The 26,232-nt window shown below is 39.6% G+C and overlaps 1 protein-coding gene across 1 annotated transcript; it reads left to right on the top strand.

Moving 5' to 3' along the window:
* Positions 1 to 2,408: 2,408 nt before the first annotated feature.
* Positions 2,409 to 25,152, top strand: klhl2 (kelch-like family member 2). The gene is made up of 15 exons (XM_023279427.3): positions 2,409 to 2,861; positions 6,773 to 6,898; positions 7,036 to 7,142; positions 8,034 to 8,155; positions 10,377 to 10,539; positions 10,690 to 10,799; positions 10,882 to 10,998; positions 15,961 to 16,110; positions 16,217 to 16,334; positions 19,076 to 19,273; positions 19,413 to 19,514; positions 20,428 to 20,556; positions 20,783 to 20,923; positions 20,999 to 21,142; positions 23,659 to 25,152. The coding sequence occupies exons 1-15, from the start codon at positions 2,800 to 2,802 to the stop codon at positions 23,685 to 23,687; spliced, it is 1,818 nt and encodes a 605-aa protein (XP_023135195.2). The 5' UTR covers positions 2,409 to 2,799; the 3' UTR covers positions 23,688 to 25,152.
* The last annotated feature ends 1,080 nt before the right edge of the window (positions 25,153 to 26,232 follow it).

A 26,232-nucleotide genomic window follows, 5' to 3' on the forward strand; every position in this document is an offset into this window, starting at 1 on the left:
ATGAGTGCCCATTGAAGGGTTAAAAAAAAAACTTAATGTCCTTTGAGAAATAATGCCAAAAGGGTTATCTCAGCTTGGACTAAGCCTGTGGAGGCATGCAGCTTGAAGGACTTTTACCAAGCAGATGGGGTGAAATTTTATTATCAAGAATGTTATAAGAATTTTAAGAGTGAGCATTATGGGAGTTGCTTTAATTTTGACCTTTATTTTTCTTTGATCTCTTTAATCTGTCATCCTGCATCAGTGGGATACACTCTTAATCACTCGCCATTCAAGTAGCTGGAGTAGATAACTTATAAAATCATTATTTAGAATATTTTACCATATTTACACAAAATATCACATTGTTATCTTCCTATTATGATTCAACAAAACTCCCTGCCAGCAGCTTTAATTCCACTTCCCGTGTGCGCTAGATGACAGAGGAGTGACTCCTGATAAGTGAAGGCTGAGCCTCCTGACAGCCTGTTGTCTCTACTGTATTCAGCATCTTCACACTGCAACAGATTTGTTCTGCTCAGCTTCACAGCTCAATCGCCTGCTCACTGACAGCACAGCCAGAGAAAAATCCTCACAGATGGGCCCCAGAGACAAAGCTTTCCTCAAAGCAGGGATCCGTGGTCCTGACATGAGCAGGACTGGATTGTGAATTTATTATTTTATTGACAAAAGCCTCACTTTTATTTTTTTTTTTAAATTATACTTTCTCTAATTGAAACATATAAGCTGAACTGAATTATAGCAGCTTGTTGTGCATCTTTAGTTCAGTCTGCACTTTATGGACACCAGTTCCTGCCAGGCAATCAAACTTAAAAGATACTAAATTAAAATGTTGACTCACCAAGACATGAGAAAGAAAATTAGCATTTGTTTGTCACAGTGATCGTGATCTTCTAGCTGCAATGCAGAAGTGCTAACCACCAGTTCATCAGCCCATTTCTAAATATTTAAAAATATCTAGATAAACATGAATAGAAAATCCTGACCAAAAAATACAAACATAATTAGAAAAATATGTCCTAAAAAATATAAACATGAGTAGAAACAGTATAAGCATAAATATAAAATGGGCTTTTCATAAGAAAAGTGTAAACTGACTTATATGAAAATGGGTGAGACAGCAGCTCTCCTTTATTTTCCTGAAATCCTGAGTTCTTTATATAAGAAAATGTAAATTTGGGTTCACTGGTAAGTTAGAAAGCATCAACTGAATATTATGATAGATAGATAGATAGATAGATAGATAGATAGATAGATAGATAGATAGATAGATAGACAGACAGACAGACAGACAGACAGACAGACAGACAGACAGACAGACAGACAGACAGACAGACAGACAGATAGTTACTCCATAGAAACACTGCTCCTCACCAGCCTGAGTTACCTCATTTGAAGTATGTCTTATATCACAGTGTAACACATTTGAATAATGTCTGCAGAATTTGACCACACCTTCAAACAAACACTGAGTTGCCATATATATATATATAGAGAGAGAGAGAGAGAGTTTCTAGGTCAAAATTCTGCAAGTAGCTCTACTATATTTTTTTTTAATTCCCAAATAAATAAAAAAGAACCTGAGTTTTGATTTTGCCTATGAAAAATTGTGTTTTTTATTCTTTTAAATATACAAAAGATAATGTAAATTTGGTTCCACAAGTAATAAAATATCAAGTGAATATTATGAAGACAGATAGATAGATAGATAGATAGATAGATAGATAGATAGATAGATAGATAGATAGATAGATAGATAGATAGATAGATAGATAGATAGATAGATAGATAGATAGATAGATAGAAATAAGGTGCCTAAAATGCTGCTATTTACAGAAATGTACAAAAAATGGTAATATTTACAACCAGGTGCAAATTGGTGGCATTTACAAATAAAATAGAGTATTGTAAGAGTAGAGAAAACAAAATACATTAAGGGCAAAAAGTAGAAAAAAATGGACTTATATGAATTTCTTTTAGAATTTATCGGTCAAAATGATGCTATTAGGTTTAATATGAGACAGCAACTCTTATATTGATTTTACATATTAAAAATTGTGAGTTTTTTATATATATATATATATATATATAAAAGAATATGTAAATTTGGGCTCACTGGTGATATTATGAAATTAGATATATTGATGGTATTTACAATAAAAACATCATAAGAGTGCAGAAAATAATCAAATAGAGAATAATAAAGTATAAAATAAATAAACTGACTTAATGAGGAAAAATGGGATGCTGACTCACTAGCACACTTTTAGGATTTCTAGGTCAAAATTATGCTATTAATATAAAATCATGAGACTGCAGCTCTCCCATCGGTAACGTATCGATCCGGTATCGGCGCTGATCAGTCTTCCACAGCTAGAGGGAGACAGCGTCTTCTTCGGGGCGCCTTGGCCGCTCGGAGGACCGTCTTTGCGGACATGTCCTTGTTTGTGCGTTTTAATCAGCGATTGGAAAATAACAGGTACCCTCGTCCGTCAGCCTCTCGCACCCAGATACACCCAGGAGGGCAGGAGGAGGGAAAATAACCCCCTATCTGACGCGGCGGAGGGCTGCTTTCACTGCGCGTTGGTCCGCCGACAGAGGCGGCCGTCCGCTGGGCACAACAGCCGGGCTGAGGCGCAACGTGTCCGTGGAGAGTGTCACCGCAGTCGGCTGTGTTTTTACATGAAGCTGGCCGCTCCGATGGGGCTGCCGTCAGCCCGTCTGCCCGCCGCTGGACGCTCGATCGACGCGATTCACGCCTGAATTTAGCTCCACCGTAGACGCCGCCGTGGATATGGAATGGTGCATGCAGCTGGGCCAAGTTCTCTGAACAACACCGGAACCATGGACAGTCATCCGCTGTAAGTCACACAGCCGTCTCTCTCTCTCTCTCTCTCTCTCTGTGTGTGTGTGTGTGTGTGTGTGTGTGTGTGTGTGTCTGTCTGTCTGTGTGTTGACGTTTCCCGATGGCCGCTTGACGGATGGTGCCGCATTGACAGAGACAGCGGCCAGCCGGTGGGGTTGACCGGGGAGAGGAACCGGAGACCAGGGCACCGACACCGAGCCGGGGGGCTGCAGGGTCGGTGTGTTTATCTAGGGGAGGCGGTGGTTGTGTGTTTGTGGTGTAGAGGGTGTGTTTTCACAGCTGTGTGTGTGTGTGGGGGTGTGTGTGTGTGTGTGTGTGTGTGCGCGTGTGTGTTTGTGACAGAAAACGAGGGCCACGTGATTTATGGAATTAATCATAGTAGATTTACTCGAGTACAGCACGCATATGAAATACTTTACTTCCATCTTGTACTTCTACTCCACCACACCACACAGGCTAGTAGTTCTCTTCATTTCACTACATTAATAAGATTTTCATATTTAGACAGTCAGATCAAGATTTTACTCTCAAAACACAACATGTTTGTTTGAAGTGTAACACCTACAATTATCAACTGTTTTACAAGTTGCACTTAAGATTAGAAGGAAAAACAAATCCAGACATGAAGAAGGCATGACTCCTAATTTGGGAACCACTAGAATAAAATATCTACCAGATATGCTGCTTCATACATCACTGTGGAGAGGTTAATGTAATGATAAATATTGTTGTCTTTGTTTAGATTTTAACATATAGAAACAATTCAAATCAAGATTTTACCATATTAGCAATGTCTGGACTGTAATTCTGATTAAGTTAATTTCATCTTCACTGAAAAAAACTGCTTTTCTTCTAAAAATAAGGACATTTCTAAGTGACCACACACTTTTGAGTGGTAGCGTGTGTGTGTATACCGTATATATATATATACACACACACACACACACACACACACACACACACAAAATATATATATATATATATATATATATATATATATATATATATATATATAATGCGTGTTTGTATATCAGACTTGAAAATTACTACCTTCTGCCTTCATTTTTTTGCTTTTTACTTCGCCAAGGAATGCCTTGGAATTATGTGACGATCGGCTTGCGTTTCTTCTTCCATCTGTTATTCCAACTGTGCACAACATTACTCAAAAACAGCCCAGCGGATTTGGATAAAATTTTCAGGGAAGGTCAGAAATGACACAAGGACCAAGTGATTAGATTTTGACATTGATGTGGCTCATAGTCTGGATCCTTGGATTTGTTAAAGATTTCTGTATCATTGTGAGATAGCGTCACACCGTCACTGTAACTATGACAACAAGTGAACACTACGTCAGCTGCCTGCTGACGATCGCATGATTAGAGGGATTAGAGGAAAGGAAATATAATAAATATCTTCAAAAAGTTGTGTCTAAAACTTGTATACTCTACCATGATGAATCTTAAAACAAGCTGTAGCATCCTTTTTGTGCAAGAGAAAGACAGCAGACATGATAAATGTTTGACCAGATGATCAGTGTCCTACAGGTAAGTTTCCAAACAGCAGCTAGTTCAGTCACTACATTTCATTACTCTGCCAAGGAACGCGGTGGAGTTATGTGATGATCGGCGTTGGTTGTCTGTCTGTCTGTCTGTTAACAATATTACTCAAAAATGGAAGGTCAGACATGACACAAGGACCAAGTGATTAGATTTTGACAGTGATGCGGCTCATAGTCTGGATCCATGGATTTGTTAAAGATTTCTGTATCATTGCGAGATAGTGGCACGGCATCACTGTAACTATGACAACAAGTGAACACGACAGCTGCCTGCTGACGATCACATGATTGCGATCCTACTACAAATCCACTGATGCAGACTTATTGGAACTTATGCATCTGAAATGATACAAGGAACAATTGATTAAATTGTGGGGGTGTTTTTGAGTCCCATCAATTCCTGCCGCCTGCTACATATTTAGGTCACGCGATTCAGTATCTATACATAACGTACACATGCATAACACACACCTGTGCTCAGCACAAGATCATTTTGTTTGTGGGTACATCTATGTTAAATGGACACATTCTATGTTGTCGTGATTTCTGATCATCAATAACTAATAAATAGATCAAATAACAGATGGACAGACAAATGTACGCGGATCATCACAGAATTCCGCCACGTTCCTTGACAGAGTAATGATAATAATAATAATAATTGATTTGATTAAATTAAAGGCCCTAGCTTTTATGTGTCACAGTTAGTTTGAGGTAATTTAGACACCACTTCATTGAAGAATATGCACACAAAAACACAAATCCAGACATGGAGAAGGCGTGACTCCTAATTTGGGAGCAGCTTCAATAAAATATCTACTAAATATGCTGTTTGATGCATCAGTATGGACAATTTATTGTATTATCAGACACAAAATGATACTACCTTTATTTTTTGCTTTCAATATTTGTCATCTAACAAATGAAGGACTTTAACTAGCAGTCCAGTATTAGTATGTCGTTAGATGTTTGTGCAAATGTATTCTAAAACGCTAAAGATGTGCAGCAAATTCAGTTTTACTATGCTATGTAATGATAATGCTGTTATTAAAATACAGAACAAAAAAATAAATATTTTATATTACATATTAAGCTCCTTAAAGGTATAATTTATGGCAGAACAAAATGTTATTCCTGTCATCATAATAATAACAAGAAAAGCAGTCAGAGAGCGCAGTACTCCGCCAAGGCTGTCCATTCCAGCATATGACATTGTCAGAAATGCAGCATTTTTGTTTAGGAATGCAGCATTTGTTTATTAGTTATTGATGATCAGAAATCACGACACCATAGAATGTGTCCATTTAACATAGATGTACACACAAACAAAATGACCTCGTGCTGAGCGCAGATGTGTGTTATGCATGTGTACGTTACGTACGGATTCTGAATCGTGTGACCTAAATATGTAGCAGGCAGCAGGAACTGATGGGACTCAGAAACACCCCCACAATTTAATCAATTATTCTTTTATGATTTCCAACGGATAAGTCCTGATAAGTCCACAGCACTAGATTTGTAGTAGGATCTCAATCATGTGATCGTCAGCAGGCAGCTGACGTAGTGTTCACTTGTTGTCATAGTTACAGTGACGCTGTGCCGTTATCTCGCAATGATACAGAAATCTTTAACAAATCCGTTGATCCAGACTATAAGCAGCATCACTGCCAAAGTGTAATCAGTTGGTCCTTGTGTCATTTCTGACCTTTACTGAAAATTTAATCAAAATCTCTTAATATGTTTTTGAGTAATGTTGCGCACAGACAGAAGGACAAACGTACGCCGATAGCCACATAACTGTGCTGCATTCCTTAGCAGAGTAATAATAATCATAATTAGTTTGATTAAATTACAGGCTCTAGCTTTTGTGTCACATTTAATTTGAGGTAATTTAAACACCACTTCATTGAAGAATATGCACAATATAAACTAATAATTAAAGGTTTTAGTATAAGAATTAGACAAGACAGCGAACCAACATTATTTAATACTGCAGGTGTGACTGGACTTCTAATGAACAAATTAGCAGTTAATCAAATTACCAAATAAACAACTGACAGTGAATCTAGGGCTTTCGTCTCCTGGGAATTTGACTGCGGTGCCTGATTTATAATCAAGCTTTGACCCAATAAAGTGGCCTCTGTTTTCTAAATGAAGAAAGTTAACTATATAATCCACTGCGAGGTTTAAATGGGTTTAAATGCAGCTTCTGACTGTGTTTGTGGTTACTGTCCTGGTGTAAGCACAACCAGAAGCATCCTTATCAGACACTTGCAGCGTTCTCTGTTTATATCTGTGTGTGTTTTTGTGTTTGTTTCCTGTTTATGTATCTGTGCTGTCCCTCTCAGGTGCACTAGACTTTGTCCACATGCTCTGGACAAAGAAGACAAAGAAGGAGTGGAGAGGCAAGGCCCCGTCACTCTGAACCCTCGGCACATGAGGAAGGCGTTCAAAGTCATGAACGAGCTGCGCAGGTGTTGCACACTTTCTCTTCAGTCATTTGTTGTCTCGTCACCCCCAAATCCTTTCGTGCACCTCCATGTAAACTGTAACCGGATGTTATTTTTTCTCCCTCTCGCTTTCTGTCTCCTTTTCCTCGATGCTCATACAGCCAGAGCCTGTTGTGTGATGTGACCATAGTGGCCGAGGACGTAGAGATCTCCGCTCACAGAGTGGTTCTGGCGGCTGGAAGCCCATATTTCCACGCCATGTTCACAGGTAAGGACCTCCATCCTCAGGACACCACAGCTGGCAGGTGCCTTCGTCTGGCATGTTTAGATCAAGGCTGTCAAACTCATCTTAGTTCAGGGGCCACATTCAGCCCAATCTGATCTCAAATGGGCCAGACTAGTAAAGTCAGAGCATCATAACCTATTAATAACCACGACTCCAAATATTTACCTTTCTTTTAGTGTGAAAAGGTGCATTCTGAAAATGTTCATCTTTAAGGAATTATCTTTTTTTACAAAACATTATGAACATCCTGAAATTTCTGAAGAAAATTAAGTTCAGTTTCAACAACATTATGCTTCAGTTCATAATTTACACATAACAACTTACAGATCACAGAGTATCTACAAAAGGCACAAAACATTTAGTCACAGGTTTCTGGAACTGAAAACTATAGTATTTTACTTTATGGTCAATGCAACTTGTCAAGATCTAGAAATTATTTAAAATTTTCATTCATTTCCACATCTGTGTAGTAATCCTGACCACCTGAACTGACTCACCAAACAAACTAAAGTGGGAACTGTTAAGGAAGAAGGTTTTATTATCCCCTTGCCTTTGAAATATATAAAAAATTATACATAAAAATTACATAAAAGTTGTAGCAATTGGTTCAACCAAACCAAACTCTTTTGTACTGAAGCTGCTGACTGACATTATATTGCAATGGTCAATGTTTTTAAATATTTTTTCACCTCTGTAATTCTTAGACTTCACAAAGTTCTCCCATGGGCTGGATTGGACCCTCTGGCGGGCAGGTTGGGCCCACGGGCCATATGTTTGACACCCCTGGTTTAGCTCCATTAATGCTGATTAGCTCACTGCACGGTTTTTACCTTTGCTGCGATGAAAGGATTATATGAGCGCTTGTTCTCGCAGGGGAGATGGCAGAGAGCAGAGCAAAACGAGTGAGGATAAAGGAGATGGACGGCTGGACTCTGGGCCTCCTGGTGGACTACATCTACACGGCAGAGATACAGGTCACCGAGGATAATGTGCAGGTACACGCTCACATGCATTAGCTCGATGACCGTGGCTTTTTATCACACTGAGCAGCATGTACGGTCAGTTCCATATTTTCTGAGGACTGAACAGCTGTTGTAGCGCCACACAGGTATTCCACCATGTTGAAGAAACACCGAATTTGAAGTAATGTGTATTGAAATACTTTTTTTCTGATTTCCCACAAATCCAAGTTAATGAGAGCAGATTAATCCTACTACAATTACTGTTAGGACGTCTTTCAAGATCTCATGAAATGCGTCCTGGAAAGCAGTTAATCTTAATTCTGCACTTCCATGGAGCACAAAAACATCCAACCAATGAAGTCCTCACAAATTTTGAAAAATCCCGCCTCTCTGCATGCCCGATCAGATGAACCTGCCTCTATTTATGCCACACCTAACAACCAAGCCCAGTGCCCCAGCAATCTGTATTCATTGAACTTACTTCACATTTATGGGTTTATAGAGCCATTTAAGTGTTTATATTTGCTCTAATGTCATTTCAGTTATCACAGACAGTTGCTATGTATTTTCCTCATCCACAATCATTTAATGAAGCTTTTTCAATGGAAGTATACCTGATCTAATAACTACAAAATGAGAATATTTCATTTCTTTAACATTGATGTTAGTGGACATCAGATAGCTGTTTAAACTGATGCATATATCTGCACTAAAAAGGTAACAATTACATTATTTTTTTAGTCAGAAAGGATTATCATGCTCTAAGCTCCTTTGAGTTGTTAAACCAAACATATGCGTTTTTATCACAGCGTGTGTGTTTTGCTCACACAAACTGTCAGAGTGACAGGCAGGGGCTATTTTAGGTGACTGATCACGTCATCATCTGACTACAAGATGGTGTTTTGCACACCAACCTGACACCATTGAAATTAAAGAGCACCATATTATGCACATTTACAGGTTTCTGATTTGATTTTCATGGTCTTCTAGACTGTATTTATATGCTTTAATGTTCAAAAAGCACATTATTATTATCATACTGTACATTGCTGCAAAACCTCTTCTCATCCTCAGTCTGGAACACTCCTGTAACTTAAAGGACCCCCTATCAAAAAGTCCAGTTATCTGATTGGTCAGATGGACCAACAAAAGTGAGAAAGCATTAGTTATGGACTATTATCTCAGATCTGTGATTATAGGCAGAGATATGTAGCCTTAGCAGAAGCAGCACTACTGAGCAAATATCTGGCAGCTCAATGTTTGTTTGAAGGTGTGGTCAAATTCTGCAGACATTATTCAAATGTGTTACACTGTGATGTAGGACAGATTTCAAATGAGGTAACTCAGGCTGGTGAGGAGCAGTGTTTCTATGGAGTAACTATCTATCTGTCTGTCTGTCTGTCTGTCTGTCTGTCTATCTGTCTATCTATCTATCTATCTATCTATCTATCTATCTATCTATCTATCTATCTATCTATCTATCTCTATCTATCTATCTATCTATCTGTCTATCTATCTATCTATCTATCTATCTATCTATCTATCTATCTATCTATCTATCTATCTATCTATCTATCTATCTATCTATCTATCTATCTATCTATCTGTCTTCATAATATTCACTTGATATTTTAAAACTTGCCAGTGGAACCAAATTTACATTATCTTTTGTATATTTAAAAGAATAAAAAACACAATTTTTCATAGACAAAATCAAAACTCAGGTTCTTTTTTATTTATTTGGGAATTCAAAAAAAATGTAGTAGAGCTACTTGCAGAATTTTGACCTAGAAATTCTAAAAAAAAAAAAAAAACGTGATTTGCTTTTAATGTTGATCGTAATTTCCTCCTTAATATAATTTTCATATCAAGTCACATTTTTTTCTATTTTTTTTTGTACTTTGATACTGCATTTTATTGTTTTCTGTCGATTTATAATACTCTGTTCTATTGTAAATACGACCAATTTTTGCACAGTTCTGTAAATACCAGCATTTTAGGCACCTTACTGCTACTTCTTTGACCAGCACAATTTCCGTCCATCCATCCATCCATCCATCCATCCATCCATCCATCCATCCATCCATCCATCCATCCATCCATCCATCCATCCATCCATCCATCCATCCATCCATCCATCCCCTTTGATGTGGTTTTTACACACAAAAAAGTAGTTCAAGCAGAAAAAAGCACAATACAGGCTGTTTAATTCTTCTGTCCCATCATCTACAAATGTAGTGTTTTTGTGCCTCAGGCGCTGTTGCCTGCTGCAGGACTGCTCCAGCTGAACGAGGTGAAAAAGGCTTGTTGTGAGTTCCTGAGCTCTCAGCTTCATCCGTCCAACTGTCTGGGAATACGAGCCTTCGCCGACCTACATGCCTGTTCGCAGCTCCTCGCTCAGGCCAACAGCTACGCAGGTCTGTGTGCAAGCCTCTGCTCATGTTTATTAACGTTAACGATCAGACAGAATGAGAACAGGTGTGATTAATGAACGTGCAGATGTGTTCAAAATAGTCGTGTCTCTCTGCTGCTGTAAAGTGGTGGTAACACTGTGTTCCTGCTGACAGAGCAACATTTCCCTGAGGTCGTCGGGAGTGAAGAGTTTCTCAATCTGGGCATGGAGCAGGTGTCCAGCCTGATCGCTAGCGACAAGCTCACCATCCCCACGGAGGAGAAGGTACAAACTATCACCCTGCTCATTAAACGCAGCTACGACCAAACAGTTGTACAGTGACACGTGTTTGTACACTGTTGTGCAGGTGTTTGAAGCAGTCGTAGCTTGGGTCAACCACGATAAAGACGTCCGCCAGGAACACTTGGCTCACCTGATGGAACACGTCCGCCTGCCGCTGCTCTCCAGAGAATACCTAGTGCAGGTGTGTTTGACTGGATGTGCTTGTTTTATGTGTTTTCTATTCATCACAGTTAAAATGTTCAGCGACAAAACACTGAACACCATTTGTTGTCATGAGCTGTCTCTCTTTTGCCACCATATTACTTCATTGTTTGACCACCAAACAGCTACAACTGCTGTTTCTCAACCGTTTCTCCTCTGTTTCAACAGATCTTTGTAGTATCTGGCTTACAATAGATGTGTCAGGGTTTGTTTTAGCTTTTTTGTGGCTACTGGCAAAATAAAAACAGTCACAAATTGTATTTTAGCATCAGCGTTTCACATTCTGTTGTATTTTTATTTTAAAGTGACTTTGTTTGCATGTATTCAGGTATAATTGGTAGTTTTGCAGCTCTCTTACTATAAACTATCCTTCTGCATATGGATAACCAAGAGGAATACCTAACAAACATATAATTTAAAGAGTTACTGTTTCACTCTGATGCCACCAGTGTGACCAGGTCCACATTTACACTGGGTTCCAAGTTATTATGCATGTGCTGTTTTTGTTTATTTTTCCTAAATAGTCAATACAAATGACAGTTGGTACAATAATTTTTTTTAATAGTCAACTATTATACCCTGCCCAGCCAAAAAAACAATCGCACACTTTAATATTTTATTGGACTGCATTTAGCCTTGAGTATGGCACTCATTCACTGTGGCATCGTTTCGATAAGCTTCTGCAATCATTTTTCTACCAAGATCTTATATTGATGATAGAAGAGTCGGACCGCTGCGCAAAGTCTTCTCCAGCGCATCTCAAAGATTCTCAGTGGGGCTGAAGTCTGGATTCTGTGGAGGCCAATCCATGTGTGAAAATGATGTCTCATGCTCCCTGATTCACTCATTCATAATGTGAGCCCCATGAATCCTGGAATTGTCATCTTGGAACATGATAATCAGGGAAGAAAAACTCCACTGATGGAAAGATCTGGTCGTTCAGTATATTCAGGTAGTCAGCTGACCTCATTCTTTGGGAACATAATGTTGCTGAACCTGACCAACTCCAGACCATAACTCTAACCCCCACAGGCTGGTAGACACTAGACATGATGAGTGCATCACTTCATCTGCCTCTCTTCTTACGCCCCCATCACTTTGGAACAGGGTAAATCTGGACTCATCAGACCACATGACCAACCATGTTTGTTTCTCAAAGACGATGGTTCACCACTATCCTTCAGGTTTTAATAATGCGTTGGATGGTTCTTAACCGATTTTAGTTTCAGATATCTCCTTAATTGTTGTCTTTGCTTGATGCAGGTCTGTAATTTGACCCTTCTGAGACAAATGAACATCCTTTCCATGACCACAAGATATGTCTTCTGACATGATCATTTAAGAAATGAGAAGCTCCTCACTGCATCAGCTCAGGTTAAATAAGTTGTTGAAACATATCCATCACTGCAGTAATTATCCAATGGAAAGCTCTTACCTATTTGCATAGTTAAATCCAAGTGGAGAGTTTTTTTGGCCAGGCAGTGTATTATAATCAGGATATTCTTAAACAAAACTTCAGATGATGACAACAGTATTTTTTTTAAATAACACAAAGTACAGTGTTCCAAATTATTATGCACAATCATTAGAAGATTTTTTTTTCTCAGAATAAATGTTATTTCAGTCAAAAACATCTTTACAGGTCAAGTTACATGGTAACATAGGAACCCTTCTTGGATGTCACCTCTATCAAAGTCTCCCATCCATTGAACTTGTGAGTCCATGTATAGTTTCTGCCTGGATTCCATTTGCATATGCTAGAATTGCCTCCCAGAGCTGCTGTTTTCAGTTATACTGCCGCCACCCTCATAGATCTTCCTTTTAAGAATGCACCACAGGTTCTCACTAGGGTCAGGGGATAATGGTGGCCACACCATGATTTTCTCTCCCTTTATGTCCATAGCAGCTAAGGACTCAATAGTATTCTTAGCAGCATGGGATGGTGCATTGTCTTGGGTGAAAATGATTTTACTCTGGAAGGCACGGTTCTTCTTTTTATACCAAGGCAGGAAATGTTCAATTAGGAATTCCACATATATTACAGAGGTCATTTTGACACCTTTGGCCACCTTAAAGGGGGCCTACCAGCTCACTCCTCATTATTCAGCCCAAAACATCCCTCCACCACCTCCTTGCTGATGTCACAGCCTTGTTTGGACATGGTGGCCATCCACCAGCCATCCAGAACTCCATCTATCTGGACCATCCAGTGTAGCACAGCATTCATCGGTGAATGAAACTGGTCCTCATGTTTTTCTGAACCCACTGCAAATGTTTCTCCTCATGAGTATTAGTTAGTGGTGGCCAAAATACAGCTTTATGCACAACTCCAAGCCTCTGAAGGATCCTACATCGAGAGGTTCTTGGGACTCCAGAGGCACCAGCAGCTTCAAATACCTTTTTGCTGCTCAGCAGTGGCTATTTAACAGCTGTTCTCTCAATAAGATGTATTTGCTTGACGGGAATCTTCCTCAGTAGACCTTCATGTGAGTGAAACCGTCCGCACTCTGAATCACACAAATATCTTTTCACAGTACGATGACCTCACTTAAGTTTTTGTGAAGTTTCCAGTGTTTTCATACCTTTGCAAGATATTACAATATGTGACACTTCTCTGCAGAAAGATCTTTTTTCACCCCATATTGCATGAAACATGTGACTTGTTTAAAAATGAGGAACAAAAATAAAAAAATCTAATGTTTATTTAACTGAAATCCTACTTTCATAATAATTTGGAACACAGTGTAAAGTAGTCTGAGAGATGGTGTTACCTGGTGCCAAAATTCAAACATTTATTTGTCACATTCCCAGTCATCCATTACACAATACCGTAAATGAAAACATACTCCAAACAAACCAAGAAAAAAGAGCAAACGTATAAACAAAGAAGCCTTTAAAAAGTGAATGTAGAACATTTGATGTAAAATATGAAGCTATATGGCATCCACAATGAAATACAGACATTATAAAGGATAAAACTATAGAGATAAAGCATAAGCTGTATTGTAAAGATCAGACTCTCTCACACCAAATTCATCAGTGAGTATTAAAAGCAGGATTTTAACATGTTTAGCATTAAATTATGTCCTGATTATTGTGTATCCAATGAGCTCCAACATGTAGATACAAGAAAACAGAGCTAAGCAACTATAACAACAGGTGGTGATGACAAAAAGCTTCTATACGTGGGTTGGTAACTTCACTGGTAGCAAAACAGCTGACTCAACTTGAAGTGAATGGCAGCAGTGCTTCATTCATTACAAGAAGTACTTTTCTTGTTGATGGCTAAGATGAGATTGCATGCTGTTTTCTTCTGTTAGTTGAAGTCAGTATTACTGGTGTTAGATCCTTTTAGACTAGAAAATGTGTCTGCTATTGCTGAGGTTCTTCCCAGATGAAAATCTTAACGCTCGAAGTTTGCTCTTCTGTAGCTTGAGAGGCAAAATTGGGATTCTTATTTTCAGGCTTGTTTTAGCTTCAATTTTGTCTAACATGTTTCTAATATTGTTCTCCTAAAATTCAAGAGGAGATACGGGTGAGAAAGGAGGAGAACAATTAGCAACAGGAGCCATATTAGAGATTTAAAAGAGATAATTTGACTGATGGACCCATTTTTTCTCAGTTGACCTACATGTGAGCTGTATATTCATACACTACCGTTCAAAAATTTGGGGTCATCCAGACAGTTTCATGTTTTTCATGAAAACTCACACTTTTATTCATGTGCTAACATAACTGCACAAAGGTTTTCTAATCGTCAATTAGCCTTTCAATACCATTAGCTAACACAATGTAGCATTAGAACACAGGAGTTATGGTTGCTGGAAATGGGCCTCTCTACCACAATGCCATTGAGAAAATAAGCATTTAAACCCTCAAAGTTGTGTGCCATAGTCACAATAAAATGGAATCTGTCACATCTAGCTAATCACCACCATCCTTTCAACTTTTTTCTCTCTGTGCAGGATGTTTTGATTGCTTAAAATGATGGCTACTATGAACTATACTGTTGTAATGCCTGCTGGTTTGTCAGGCAATAAACTAATACTGAGAATAATGGCTAAATGTTAGTAGTCTTTGTATTAGGATGTTCATGATGACCATGGTGTGTTGCCATATACAGTATGTAAGCTGTATATTTCACTTGGCATGACCTCAGAGCAAAAGTTGCAGTAAATATAATATGAATTTTTCTTTTTGGTAATTGAGATATTCTATTAAAACTCATCTGTTTCCAGGTAGAATAGTCATTTACTACATTAACAATGTCTAGACTGTATTTCTGATCTTCACTGAAAAAAACTGCTTTTCTTTCAAAAATAAGGACATTTCTAAGTACCCAAAACTTTTGAACTTTTGAACAGTATATATTATAAATACATCAATAAAATAGGTTTAACAAAATATTAGGAAGACCTCTCAGTATAATTCAGTACAGTGGTTGTATTAGAATTTTATAAAATAAAGCTCATATGTAGCTCACATGTAGCTCAGTTGAGAAAAATTGAAGCCATTAGTCGAATTATCTTCTTTTAATCTCAAGTATGATTCCTGTTGCTAATTGTTCTCCTCCTTTCTCACCTATATCTCCTGGTGAATATTAGGAAAAAAATATGAGAATCATATCAGACAAAATCCAAACTAAAACAAGGCCGAAATGAGAATCACAATCTTGTCACCCCAGCTATAGAAGCTGTAAGATTGCTGTAAGATTTTCTTCTGGGTTTTCCCTTTTTCTGGAAAACCATAATGTGTTCCACCATTTCATTGCATATTCTGTCATTTAAAAAAAAACACAATATAAAATTTTCTACTATTAATAGACTTCAGGTGGCTCTAACGACAACCAGCGTGTGCCACAGAAACATTAATTTTAAGTTACCTTAATACACTGCAGCAGTTTTTAAGTCCCGCAGGCTGACTTTGTTCCTCTCGCTGTCAGCGGGTGGAGGAGGAATCCCTGATTAAGAACAGCAGTGCATGTAAAGACTATCTGATTGAGGCCATGAAGTACCACCTGCTGCCAGCTGATCAGAGAGCTCTGATGAAGACGGCACGCACACGCATGAGGACTCCAGCCTGCTGTCCGAAGGTACAAACACAGCCAATGCTGAGCACAACAGATGAACGCTTACTCATGCAGCAGCTACACGCAATAAATAACCTTATAATGTCACTGCTGCTTCTGTTGCGTTTAGGTGATGGTGGTGGTCGGAGGCCAGGCTCCCAAGGCCATCCGGAGCGTTGAGTGTTACGACTTTGAAGAGCAGCGATGGTACCAGGTGGCTGAACTGCCAACCAGGAGGTGCAGAGCAGGTAGAAAATTCTCAAAACCAATAAATGGCACCAAAGTTAAAGGGCTCTGTAGTCTAAATGTTGTGAAACTTGGGCACATTAAAGGACCAGAAGGCCAGACTAGACCATTACCTACAGAGACATTTTGGGTTGCTAAACTAATAGTGCGTTCAGTTGTTCCTTGTCAGCTTGTAAATCATAAGATTTTATGTTTATAACTATGAAACAGTAAGCTTTCATTACATTCAACATACGCTGATGAGAATTTTTATGTATGATTTGACCTTTATTTTACCAGGTAAAAATGTTTGAGAACCAGTTTTCTTATTTGCAAACATGACCAGGAGGAGCAAATACACATAGAAACCACAGACACAAATAGACATATAAACATAAAATAGAACTAAAGTAAACAAGCAAGACGCATAGGAGCATATGCTTGTGAATGAAAAAAATGTGCATGAGGTGTAAGAAAGTGTGTGTGTACATACAAGTATGTGTTTAAGTAAGGTCCGAAGTGATCAGCAGGAGCAACAGTCAACTACTGTCTGTTGGAGTTTAAGCTTGAAGGTGGTGAGTGGAGTCAAAGTTGCAAGTTTGAGGGTTTGTAAAGTGTTCCGGTCGTTAGCTGCTGCAAAGTGAAAGGAGGCCAAAAATAGTAGAAGTTTTGGGGATGATGAGCTTGATGTATTCACTGAAGAAGGGAGGACAGGTAGGAAAGTGTATTGCCTAGCATTGACTTATAAACAAAATGAAACCAGCGGTGATGCTGCCGGGTATGAAGGGAGGGAAACCTCACCAATTTATAGAGATTGCAGTGGTGAGTGTGGAAGGGTGCTTCAGTGGCAAAGTGGATAGCAGAGTGATAAAGAGTGTCCAATTTTTTGAGAACGTTACTTGGTGCCATTTTGTAAATGTTGTCACCATAATCCAGCATTGGGAGTATTGTCATCATGACGAGGGTGTGTTTGGCAGCATGTGTGAAGGAGGCTTTGTTACAGAAAAGAAAAGCTAGTCAGGCTTTGAGTTTGGTCTGAAAATTGTTAATGTGTGTGGCGAAAGACAGAGGTGAATCCAGCCAGGAGCCTAGGTATTTATAGAATTTGACGTACTCCACAGGCGAGTCACCTATGCAGCTGATCTGGGGGGCTGGATGCAACACTCCTCCTGTCAGAGATGATGCATTCGGTTTTACTGATGTAAAGTCGGAGGTGGAGGTTGTGAAAGGACTGCTCAACAGAAGTGAGGCTGAGCTGAAGAGTGGAGTGAAAGGCCATCTGGGTATAAGATGATATCATCAGCATACAAATGGATCCGGGAACTGCCAGCAGCTTTTGCAACATCGTTAACGTAGATGGAAAACTAGAAAAGCACTCAGAGAGCACAGTACTCCACCAAGGCTGCTCAGTCGTTGTATAATTTCAGATGGATAAGTCTAGGTAAGTCCACAGCGGTGGATTGGTAGTAGGATCGCAATCATGTGATCGTCAGCAGGCAGCTGACGTAGCGTTAACTTGTTGTCATAGTTACAGTGACGCCGTGCTGCTATCTGGCAATGATACAGAAATCTTTAACAAATCCGTGGATCCAGACTATAAGCCGCATCACTGCCAAAATCTAATCACTTGGTCCTTGTGTCATTTCTGACCTTCCCTGAAAATTTCATCCACATCTGTTAGTCCGTTTTTGAGTAATGTTGCACACAGACAGATTAATAGACTGAAGGACAAATGTACACCGATTGTCACATAACTCTGCCACGTTCCTTGGTGGAGTACTAAGGTTGGGCCCAAGATAGAGCCCTGAGGTTCACCATTGGAAACAGTAAGTGGGTCTGACAGGATGCTTTCCATCTTTACCTGCTAGACACGGTCAGAAGGTATCTGGCAAACCACTAACAGCAAGTGGTAGACAGACAGATGCTAGAGAGCCTACGAAGGAGGATCCAACAGAACTAACAGTGGAATTTGTGTTTTAATTTTATTATTCACTCCTTTTAGTGGGCTCTCCACACACTGGTTGAAATAGCATAATAATAATAATAATAATACCACATAACTATGCAGACGTGATATTTCCAGACTTTATTAGTGGATGAGATTCATCTAAAGACTATTTTAAAAGCAGTAGAATGGAGGAAATTGAGAGTTACAAAGAAGAAAGCTGTTATTTCTTCAAATTCAGGTAAAATAAGGATGTAATTCTCAACAGTGTATTGATGTAAAGGACCCAATAATGCATTAAATGCAAAAGTTGTTTGCCATAAACACAATTCTCTTTGGTTCTTGATGTTACACCTCCTATCCAAGAGGCTTCTTCAGTTCTAACTGATCAGGAGGGACTAAGCTGCAGACTGTAGTAATGTCTGTCTGTTTGATGCCTCCTGCTGGATATCAGGCGTGTGCACTCTTAATTTATATTATGAACTAAGGTGGATCCAGTTTATTCATACAAGCAGCATTGCTCATTTACCACGTGTCTGATTAACTTGTACCACATACATCCAAAGATATTCATCGCTGCAAAGACTCATCTGGAAACAGATTCGATTGTTTAATAACAAGGTGTAACACAACTTTCTTCAACAGTGCCAGAGACAAGACTTCATGAAATAATCAGAGCCCATATAATTTAACAGAAAGCTGCCCCCTGTGCAGCTCTGTTCTTGACAACATTTAAAGATTTGTTTCTCTACTTTGAGCCCCTGCTGGTTTTCACCTTCACTAAAGCATGTTGTTCCAACCTTTTGTGCTGTTCTTCAGGTGTGGTGTACGTGGGCGGGTGTGTTTACGCGGTTGGCGGTTTCAACGGTTCTTTGCGTGTGCGGACGGTCGACTGCTACGACCCGATGATGGACCGCTGGACGAGTGTGAGCAGTATGCAGGATCGCAGGTCGACGCTCGGTGCTGCTGTTCTCAACGGGCTCCTTTACGCTGTTGGAGGCTTCGATGGCAGCACAGGTACCACTACATTCTTCTACGGTCGTGACCTCAAATTGCCACGTTAAAATAGACTCTAAAAATGTGTGCCACCACAGCGAATCCTAATCTTTATGGCAGTTCATGGTGTTTTCATGACATGCTCTGTGTGTCTTTGCAGGTCTGTCCACAGTTGAGGCGTACAACGCTAAGACAGACGAGTGGTTCCATGTGTTACCAATGAGCACCCGACGCAGCAGTGTAGGAGTGGGCGTTGTCAATGGTGAGTACATTTCTCAGTCTGTTTTTCAAATGACTGGAAAAAAATGCTAAAGGCAGACAAAATTACAGAAATACACAATACACTTCTGGTCAAAATCTTAACACCAGTTGAAAAATTGCAAGAAATTGCATTTTGCACTGGTGGATCTTAAGACGGTTCTCGGTAGAGCTTCAAAATGCAAAAAGAAGAATTGGGAGCGAGAGAAGAAAAATTGGAGTAGGCAATTTATCAAAAACTGCATTTAAACTCATACGTGCTTTTGTCAGCTGATCAAAAGTTTAAAACCACAAAATTTGGATTCCATGTCATTTCCTGTCAGGTATTCACACTGTCATGACCTCCTGAAGGCAAAGGCAAAAAAGCTTTCTGTACTTGAACGTGATAGGATTGTTAAGCTGCATAAGCAAGGCATCTCGCAAAGCACCATCGCTGCTGAATTCGGATACAGTAAGACAGTTATTTCTTACAAGATCCTGAGGGTTATGGAACAAAAAAGTCAAGCTGTAGACTCAAAAAAATTTCACCAGCACTGGACTGGAGGATCCGATTCGCTGTCTGTCAAAACACAGGACAATCCTCGACCCAAAGTAAGGCCCTTACTCGTGCTGAATGCAGCCCACTAACCATCAGACGACATCAGCGAGGGAAGGGCTTAAAAAACAAAAAATGTCTTCTACGTCCACATCTCCTTCAACACCACAAAATTGCCCGTTTGGATTTTACAAGGAGCACCAAACGTGGGACATTGAAAGGTGGAAGAAAGTTTTACTCTCTGATCAGATTAAAATTAACCTTGACGATCCTGATGGCTTCCAATGTTAATGATATGACAAGGATTTTCACACATTTCTGTTATTTTGTCCAGAACTGCACCTCTTTCTAATTCATGGATCAACTGTCTTCATACTTTCAGGGATCCTGTATGCCGTCGGAGGTTACGATGGAGCTACCAGACAATGTTTAAGTACAGTAGAAGCTTACAACCCTAAAAGCAACGTGTGGAGTTATATAGCAGAGATGGGCACGAGACGCAGTGGAGCAGGTGTGTGTGTGTGTTTGGTTTAAAGTTTGTAAAATGTGAACTGAAGATATTCCAAGTTTTCTGTATGATTCTCATAGATTTATTCTTTCAACAATGCAAAAATCCATTTGAAAAAAAATCTTTAAGAAGATAAAGGAAGATGACACATGTTGTACTGCAGGCAATAATTCATGACCAGAATATTTAAAAGCTCTCACAATAACCACGCGTCCGATGTGTTTCTCAGGTGTAGGTGTGTTAAAAGGTTTACTCTATGCTGTGGGGGGGCACGATGGCCCCTTGGTGAGGAAGAGCTGTGAAGTTTATGATCCAGCCTCCAACAGCTGGCGACAAGTAGCTGACATGAACATGTGTCGACGCAACGCAGGTGAGTGAGACGCTCTGTGTCCGCTGGACGTCCTCGGTGTGGGACGTCCCTCCAGTAATCGTTTGGTGCTTTCAGGTGTTTGCGCCGTAAACAACTTACTGTACGTGGTGGGAGGAGATGATGGCAGCTGCAATTTGGCCTCGGTGGAGTTCTACAATCCAAACTCTGACAAGTGGACACTACTGCCGACCTGCATGAGCACCGGCCGCAGTTATGCAGGTCAGTAGTCAACACACTGAGCTGCACGGTGCTGGATTTGGTTGCTGTTGCTTCATGTGGATGTTTGGCCTTCTCTATGCAGAAAGCTTCCCTGAGCTCAACTAAAATCGGAGTGCAACGTGTGAGCAGTCCTGCTTCAGTAAGCAACTTAGAAACCTGACTTCTGCAGAAACACTGAGAAAAAGCTGTCACTGATGACATGTAGCTGAATTGTTTTAACTGAAAAATATCTGTACATATTTGTAGATGTGATACTTTTTAATGAGGAGGAGGCAGATTAAAATTTAAGATTTTTTAACCATTTAGACTGAAATTATTTTGCAACACAGAGCTCAGCAGGACTAAAGGTACATATCCACTATATCCGGCAATTTCCCACATTCCATTCATTGTCTATGTGAAACGCACCGCATCGCATTCTGGTCTGATTGCGGTGCATTTAGAGCAGTGATTCGGTGCATCTCCTGCAGCTCATTTGTATAAAGTAAACTGGGCTTCTACTTTATTACTTTAAATTCGATGTGGTGAGCAGAGGTCGGACGCATCACGAAACTTTCATCAAACATCTAAACTAGCCGTCGTTGAACTGAATCAAGGGCAGATTTAGCAACTGCACAGTTTATTTCTCACTTCAAATGCTTTCAAAAATGCTTTTTGTTGAACAGTTTTTGTAATAAAAGAGAAAGTTTGTGACCAAGCCGCCATGTTTGTCCGGCTTGAAATCCAGGAGCAGACAGCCACTGAGTCGATGCATTTGTCCAATCAGGGGCAGGGAGGATAGTTATAGAAGCAGGAGTTGAAAACCGCCTACTGGCCACAAGTACACACCCACCAAGCAGTGGTTTACATGCAAGAAAAACGGATCTAGTGGACACATACTATAACAGTCAGATCTAACAGTCAGAAACTACTTTGTCCTCTTTGGTTCTCGAATCAAAGAAAGCTTTGAGGTGTATTAAGGCTCTTTATCCTGCTGCAGTTTGAATCCTTCTCCACAAAAATCCAAACCAGAGAGTGCAGCATGTCTCTGCAGGGTGGATCACTGCTTCTTCTTGCTCTGGATGTAGTTTAGTCGGTCCAGTTGACCAACAGGCCCAGACATGAACATTCCAAGCTCCGTGTTGCTCTGTTGGTCTCGCCTCCGTCCATACACCCTTCTGGTGCTGCCACCAATCTTTAACGGCAATTCATCAGTAAATAGGGCTTTTTTCCTTTGTCCATTGTGAAATGCTTCTGTGTCTTAGCTCATGCAAAGTATTTGACCTCGTTTTGAGATGCAACTTGTCCTCTGAGACCAGGACTAGACGGTCTGCTTTGGACAGAACTTTGCTGATTGGTCTCTCGATCAATGATCCTAAGAGCTTCAGTAGAAGGTAAACGGACTTTGCTTCTTAAAGACGTTTAAAGACGGAATTTTCAGTCTAATATAGATGACTTCTTTCACTTCTCTCTCAAAACCATCTGCCTTCTCTGTCCAGTTTGATTGTGTAGTAGGTGATTTTTGCATGAAAGCATTCTTTAAACAGAGGAGGAGGTCCACAACGCCATTTATCAGATACTTATAATGCAGCCTTGAGATCTTTCCTGCCAGTGTCTCAACCATCCACATCTCAAGACATGTGAGTCCTTGGTCATTATTCATGTAATTTGGGGGTGATGGTATGTATCTTGAACTCCTCATCAGTCAAAACTGAAAAATCCTCTTGGATGAGGCGATACATCTTCGAGACTCAAAAAGAGAAGTCCAGGTGCCCTCTAGTGAAGCTCTTCAGATTACCGTTACATGGATAACTGAGAATCTGAGAATCTACTTCTGCATCAGTCATGAAGCTGCTTTTCTGTCTCTCAGTTAACAAAGTTTGATATATTGATCTGGTCATGGTGTCGTCTCATTTCGTGCTTTGGATTCAACTCATCCAGTTTCAGAGAACACTGCCCCCTTAGAAATCTTCAGTCTAGCCATGATTTGATTTTAATGCTGAGAAGCCCCACTTTGATCAGAATAGCAGTCGAACTTCTGATATTTTCACTTAGTTCTGATGCCAATAGTGGCCTCAGGCTGACCTTTCCAATCTTAAAGTTACTATAAAATAAAAGTATAAGCTGTCTGATATACAATGTATTGAAATAAAGTGCTCAATTTCTGGACATCAGTTACAAGATCAACATGATGATCTTCAAGATTCATCTTGGAATTGATGTCCTGATGCAACACAATGTGAGCAGTTAGACAACACGATGTAAACAACAAAAACTGACTTGGTTTGCTAAATTTGGCAGTTGTAAGAGTATTGTCTCAGCCAACATCATCCTCATCGAACAACAACACCAGAACTACTATCTGAGCTCAGATGGGAAAGAATCAGTATACCTAAATCCTCAAGTATTCTCAGAATTTTCAGGTTTACTGGATATTAGGACAGATTTTCCTTGTGGTCTCAGACTTATGGACTCCCCTGTATGTGAAACCGATTATATTAATGATCTGTCTGATTGATTTATTCATGTTTTTGCAGGCGTGACTGTGATTGACAAGCCCTTATGACTGCTCGTGACGCCCGCCACTGATTCGGAGCAGAATGTATTCTCTTGCTGAATACTGATCTTGGATCTGTCTGGATGATGCCGATGCTTCTATGTTGGGCAGTATTGGCACAGGCACTGACGAAGATGAAGAAAACGACAAGATTGTTATTGCTGAAGGCGATGAAGATTTTTGCACTTACCTGAACGGGGGAGCTGTAACAAACGGGAGGATCAGACCTGCGCTTCTCTCCCCTCGTGGCAGGACTGCAGCAGCGACTGGACACACCAGTTGGAAGCACCACTGCAGTGCCATTGAAACGCTACTGATATGAAGCTACTATAACTGCAAAGTTACTTTAACATTAGTAATGTTAACAACTCTGAGAAAGACCACTCATCTAATCTACGGGAGAGAGAAGGCTGAGAAGGACCATTCGGACTGAAATTAGTTTCTCCTTCGTTTTTATCCTCCTGAGAAGTGTGTGTGGGTGTGTGTGTGTGTGTGTGTGTGTGTGTGCGCGCGTATAAAGGTGCTCCATTGCTTGTGAGCATGTGTGTTTGCGTGCATCTGTGTGGCGGCGCCTTGTTTCGACGCCACATCCGTCTGACCTCTGACCCCTTACAGTGTTGCAGTGTGGCTGTTCAAGAGTGCCTGAATGTCGTCCCGCTTCCCTCCTCTGCTCCCTTGTTATGCCTTGAGTCCTGTTACCGGACAGACGACAGCCGGACTCGATAACGAAATGCATTTTTTGACTCCAGATCGGTTGCATTAGCCTGCATTAATTCAGAGTAGCGACACGAGAAGCAGTTTCAGAAACACGATAATGTACATTTATCTTGGAGAAAACAGACTCATTGGAACACTAACTCTTCTGGTGAGGGAGAAACGTCGTTCACGTTGCCAAAATAACAGTGACAGACAGAGGGAGAAGCTGTTTGAGATGGAAAACAGTTCGATGTATGAGTGCTTTACTGTCACCTGGCGGCCATATTTACTGTGGTTGTAACCACTACTGACAGCAGCAGCCTGAACTCATTGCATGGTCCCTGTCTCCAACCTGCTATCCTTCAACAGTACCCTCCTCTCCTTTTGGTGTAGCAACCCTGTTAACTACTGCACACCCTGACGTACTATGAATGTGCCAATTTTAATGTCTCTTCTTTTTCTGTCGCTCTTTATTACGCTACTTTACTAATCTGTTTCTCTCTATCTGGAAGTGACCAAACCTACTCTTGATTTTTCTGTTTTTTCAGTCTCTTTCTCTTGCCTCTCCTACTATAATGAAACTTGCTATAATAGTAACTGGTATAGATGTTTCTTGTCAGTGTATTGAGGAATGTCATGTAGGCTAATGACTTTGAAAATGTTTCATTACTTGTTTTATATTATCATTAATAAATATGCTTCTTGTATTTAAAGCTGTGAAATGATATAATCAATTTTTAAAAAAACTTTGCCAAATCAGTAAAACTTTGAAATTGAATGTGCCGTGTGTGATGGTTTCACATTTTTCTGGTAACTCATTTATTACCATATCAAACTTCACTGTTAGGTGGGTGTTTAATTGTGGTGATTCTTCTGATGCCAAGTGAATTTCCACCTTTGCACATCATTTGCTTGCTTTTCTGAAGCTATTCAGACCAACCACTTCAACTTTAAACTCACATTTTAGACAGTTTCATTCAGAGAAATATCTTATTCATTTTGTCCTTGTTTAGATATTAAATATTTGAGAACTTTGGATTTGGTTCAATGAAAGGTTTTGCAAGAAGAAACAGTACATTTACTCAGGCATGTAGTTGCCCTTTACTGGAGAAATTCCACTTCTTGCTGTTTTATATTACAGTTTTAAACAAGAGTTTGCATATCATACTTTTACATCTTGAGTTTCTAATGACTCCTATGGGTCTTTATCATCTATGATAGACTCATTAAAACACATGCATCATTGTAACAAGAAAAAAATGTATGCATTCTTGTTCCGTCATATTTATTATTTCTTTATTATATATAATTTATTTACATATTTTTTTACAGGTCTTCTGGAAAAATTAGTCAAAAATATACATACAGCAATTTGAATTATTAGTTTTTGTGATTTTAGAAAGCTCTGTGAATCAAACTTTCTTGCGGCATGACCTTTTACTTTCTTGTGAGCGATTTCGATCGACTACAGCTGGTGATTCCTCTGAGCCAATTTGAATAGGGCCCACTTGATACACTCATAAGACTCAAGTTCACCTAGCTATTTGTGCTGTTTAAGGGTCATTCCAGAATTGGAGGACATTTTACGCCCCACCCATCAAATTTCAAATAATCCATGTACAAAATACTAAACATGCAGTTGTGTAAATTTACTTGTCCTACCAAATTAAAAAAAAAAAAAAAAACTAGGAGAAAAGAATCTTTAAAAATATTTTTAAAGGCAGTCAGCAGTAACAGCTAGCTAAATATCTAACTTCTACTGAGAAAAAGCTAACATTAGCATGGATTAGCTACCCTGTTACTGTGATTAGAGTAGGGTTAGCAAGCAACAAATAAAACATGGAATAAAAATGGTACA

Source organism: Amphiprion ocellaris, chromosome 4, assembly GCF_022539595.1.
Source record: "Amphiprion ocellaris isolate individual 3 ecotype Okinawa chromosome 4, ASM2253959v1, whole genome shotgun sequence".
Taxonomy (NCBI): domain Eukaryota; kingdom Metazoa; phylum Chordata; class Actinopteri; family Pomacentridae; genus Amphiprion; species Amphiprion ocellaris.